General features: G+C 41.4%; 1 protein-coding gene across 1 annotated transcript; it reads right to left on the bottom strand.

Moving 5' to 3' along the window:
- Positions 1–3,769: 3,769 nt before the first annotated feature.
- On the bottom strand, positions 3,770–4,111 carry LOC148266124 (uncharacterized). Its single transcript, XM_088220557.1, has one exon. It carries the CDS (start codon positions 4,109–4,111, stop codon positions 3,770–3,772), a length of 342 nt encoding a protein of 113 aa, XP_088076683.1.
- Between the last annotated feature and the right edge of the window lie 245 nt (positions 4,112–4,356).

The following is a 4,356-nucleotide window of genomic DNA, read 5'->3' as shown; positions in this document are numbered from 1 at the left end:
AAGCAATATGTAGAGCGACTTGATTATCACAGTAAAGTAATGCAGGGCCTTGGTGTTGAACTTTTAAGTCACGCAACAGCTTCAGAGTCCAAACGATTTCACAAGTAGTGTTGGCCATGGAGCGATATTCGGCTTCGGCAGATGATTGAGAAACGACTTGTTGTTTCTTTGATTTCCATGAGACTAATGAAAACCCAAGAAAAATACAAAAACCAGTGAGGGATCCTCTAGTATCCGAACATGTGCCCCAATCAGCATCAGAAAATGCCTTAATCTGAATGGCAGATGATGAAGGAAAGAAAAGACCTTGTCCAGGGGTTCTCTTAATGTACTGGAGAATCCGTAAGGCGGCTTGGAGGTGACTGGTTCTAGGAGTAGCCAGAAATTAACTCAATCTATTGACAGAGTAGCATATGTCAGGGCGAGAGATGGTTAAATACAACAGTTTTCCAATTAGTCGCCGATAGCTGGTGATATCACTAAGGAGCTCATCATCATCTTTATACATTTTGATATTACGATCCATAGGAATAGATGAGGGTTTACAACCAAGATATCCAGTCTAAGTTAAGAGATCCAATGCATATTTCCTTTGGCACAAGGTGATTCATGTGTCATTTATTGCAATTTCAAGTCCAAAAAAATATCGGAGAGTTCCCAAATCTTTCATTTTAAATTTTTGTTTGAGTGTATCTTTAAGTTCTTCGACAGCCTGATCGTCATTACTGGCAATAACAATGTCATCGACATACACCAACAATGGTAGGAAGGTTTTACCTTGTTGTCTGACAAATAGGGAATGGTCACATTGTGACTGATAGAAGCCTTCTTGAAGAAATGTTCGTGAAAACTTATGAAACCACTGTCGGGAAGCTTGTTCAACCCATAGATTGACTTGTGGAGGCGGCAAACAGGTTGATGTGGAAAAGTCTCCCCCTATCGAGGAGAATAGCCTGGAGGAATAGTCATATAAACTTCTTCGTGAAGGTCACCATGTAGAAAGGTGTTGGTGACGTCTAATTGAGTCAGGCGCCAACCATGGATAGCAGCAAGTGAAAGCAAAATCTTGACAGTAACCAATTTGGCAACAGGAGAAAAGGTGTCAAGAAAATCGATGCCAAATTGTTGTGTGTAGGCCTTAACAACCAGACGGGCTTTGTATCTTTCTATGGTCCCATCAGCTTGATATTTAATTTTGTAAACCCACTTGCAATCAATTGGTTTCTTCCCAGGAGGGAGGGAAACAATGGACCAAGTGTTATTATCCTCTAAGACACGCAACTCCACATTCATAGCATTCATCCAAACATCGGACTGGTTAGCTTCATGAAAGTTGGTAGGCTCAGTGTGGGAGGAAATGAAGCAAATAAAGTTGTGATATTGGGAGGTAAGTTTGGTATGAGTAAGGAACGAAGAAATAGGATAGAGTGCACGGGTATCTATATGGTAGCAGTGATAGTCAGACAAATAAGAGGGTGGTCGTGTTATACGTAGTGGGCAAGATGAGCGTGTTTGGGAGGATTCACGTTGTGAGCAAAAAGGTGTATCAAGACAATCTGAGGACTGTGTAGATGTATGGAGAGGAACCGGTAAAACACGATCTTGAAAGAAATCATTGTGAATGGGATCAGGTAATTGAGAGGAAAGAAACGAGAAGATACGTTCATGAAAAATGACGTTACGTGAGATAAAAATTTGGTTGCTCTTGATGTTGAGAAGTTTATATCCTTTGTAGCCCGAAGGATAACCGAGGAAGATACAAGTCCTGGAACGAGGTGAAAATTTGTGGCGATGACTATCAAGAGTTGAACAGTAACATAGACAACCAAAGGTACTCAACTGATCATAGGAAGGTTTTTTTTGAGTTAATAGTTCGAATGGAGTTTTATTTGATAACAAGGGGGACGGTGTACGGTTAATTAGGTAAACAGCGGTCAAGATGCAATCGCCCCAATACACAAGGGGAATATGGGATTGAAACAGCAAAGCACGAGCTACATTTAAAATGTGTTGATGTTTACGTTCAACGATAGAGTTTTGTTGGGGAGTCTCAACACAAGAATGGTAAGAAACAATGCCATTCGATTTGAAAAAAGAATGAAAATTCAGCTCGTGCGCATTGTCAGATCGCACAGATTTAATGAAAATATTATATTGTGTAAGTATAAGAGTATAAAATTCAGGGAGAATAGTAAGAACGTCGGACTTTTGAAGAAGGAGATACACCCAAGTAGTTCTAGTACAATCATCAACTATTGTGAGAAAATATTTTTACCCTTCGACAGTGGGTGGAGAGAAGGGTCCCCAAATGTCAATGTGGATTAGATCAAATGGATTATCAGATAATCTATTGTTAGAAACGAAAGATAATTTACGTTGTTTAGCTAAATGACAAATCTTACAATGAGAAATTTTCAAAGTTTGTAAGGAGTCATTAATATACTGAAGTTTTACATTGGAAGGATGACCCAATCTAAAGTGTCATAGGCTACTTTTAGAGTGAGTGGAACATAATGAACAGCAGGAAAAGGAAAACATCTGGTAGTTAAGTAGTAGAGGTTACTAATGCGTCTACCCTTCCCAATCAACAAGTCCCGAGTGCGGTCCTGAATGACACAAGAATGAAGAGAAAAATCAATTGTGTAGTTGTGGGTGGTGGTCAACATGCTGACACTGACAAGGTTAAAAGAAAAGTGAGGGACAAAGAGAACATCATGTAGAGTTAGGGTGTCGGTGAGTGGTGTACTTCCAACTTGATTGACTATCACTGAACTACCATTTGGTAAAGTGACTGAAATGGGATGCACAGTTTTAAGGTGTGTGAAAATGTGGGTGTACAACAAATATGATGTGTGGCTCCAGAGTCAATGATCCAGTATTCAAAGGTAAGTGTGTGTGTGAAGTTGGAAAGACAAAAGGGTGTGTAGGATATACCTGCCGCGTGAGGGTCAAGGGTGGTATGACTTGTGGAGAGAGATAGAGTGTCAAGCATGATGGCGGTGTTGGGTTGGTGGAGGCGTGCACTTAGGTGATCAATAATATTCTGAATTTGCGATGTGCTTAAGTTATCGACAGAAGCAGCGGGATGAGATCCCGGTAAGCAGTTGTCAAGAGAGTCGGAAAAATTCTGCACTTGTCTTGTGGTCGGGTGCATGCCCGAGGAGGATGAAACTTCATGGGCCAAGGTATGGTTGGCTGAAAAGAACCCGGGCTTGGATTGAGGGCCAGGCGGGTTGAAAAAACTGGTTCCATGAGTGGGCCGAGATATAGCTGGTGGGTTACAGGCTTGGGCCCGCATTTGGGCAAATCCCTCATCAAAGACAGCTGGAGCATTGTGGGTCTGTGTGTGGCCCACAAGCCCACAATGTGAACAGATGAGTCTCCTTCTTCCTTGAGTTAGGGCAACAGAGGGTGCAGAACCGTGACCTGTTTCTACGTGTGAGTCGAACCCGATTGCACGGTGTCGTTCCTCCTGCACCACCAGCGAGAAGACTTTCAAAATGGATGGAGAGCATTCCATCATCAAAATTTGGGCTCTAACAGCAGCATAGGAGGGATTTAATCCCATTAAGAAAGTCATTATAAACTCTTGTTCCTGATAATCGTTCCATGCCTTCAAGTTTCCGCAGTGACAGCTTGGAGCTGGTTGGAAGGTTTTGAGTTCATCCCAGATTGTTTTCATTCATGTGTAGTATGTGTTGATGTTGAGTGATCCTTAAGTAAGATTGTTCATGCTCTGCTTCAATTGATAAATACGAGGTGCATTACTCTACTGATAACGGAGCTGTAAATCGGTCCAGATGGATTGTGCACTTTCATGATATAACAAGTTGTCAGCTATCTCCTTGGTGACAGCATTCAGCAACCAAGAAACCACCATACAATTACCACGTGACGAAGCTGCGGCATGGGGATCGGTGCTGCTTGGTTGATCATGGGTTCCGTCTATGAATCCCAACTTATTTTTAGCTGTTAGTGCTATCCTGATTGCTCTCTCCCATGTGTTGTAGTTGTTCCCTTTGAGAAGATTGGATACCAAAACTAAACCGGGGTGGTCAATGCTGTGAAAGAAGAATGGATTTTGGAGGTCATCAGACTGATATCTAGCCATTGGAGATCAAGTGTTTTGTAGCTCAACTACTGAGCAAAAAGATGTTGGTTGAAGGTTTAAGGCTCTGATACCATGATAGAAAATTTGACAGAAAGGAGGCAGAGCAAAATGAACCTAAAAGTAAGTAAAAGGAAAATGTTTTTATTTTAATACTATATGTTTGCAGCTTACACAATATATATAGCCATCAGCAATGGCACCATAACAGAATAAAACAAAAATGAAACAGAATGCAGGGCACAGAG

Source organism: Carica papaya, chromosome 5 (genome assembly GCF_054855325.1).
Source record: "Carica papaya isolate Zhongbai chromosome 5, ASM5485532v1, whole genome shotgun sequence".
NCBI classification, from domain to species: Eukaryota; Viridiplantae; Streptophyta; class Magnoliopsida; order Brassicales; family Caricaceae; genus Carica; species Carica papaya.
Note: the sequence above shows the minus strand (reverse complement) of the source record. Positions and strands in the feature narration are given on the sequence as shown.

Coding starts and splice junctions, on each gene's coding strand:
- LOC148266124 (XM_088220557.1), bottom strand. CDS start 4,111: ATGGCTAGATATCAGTCTGATGACCTCCAAAATCCATTCTTCTTTCAC.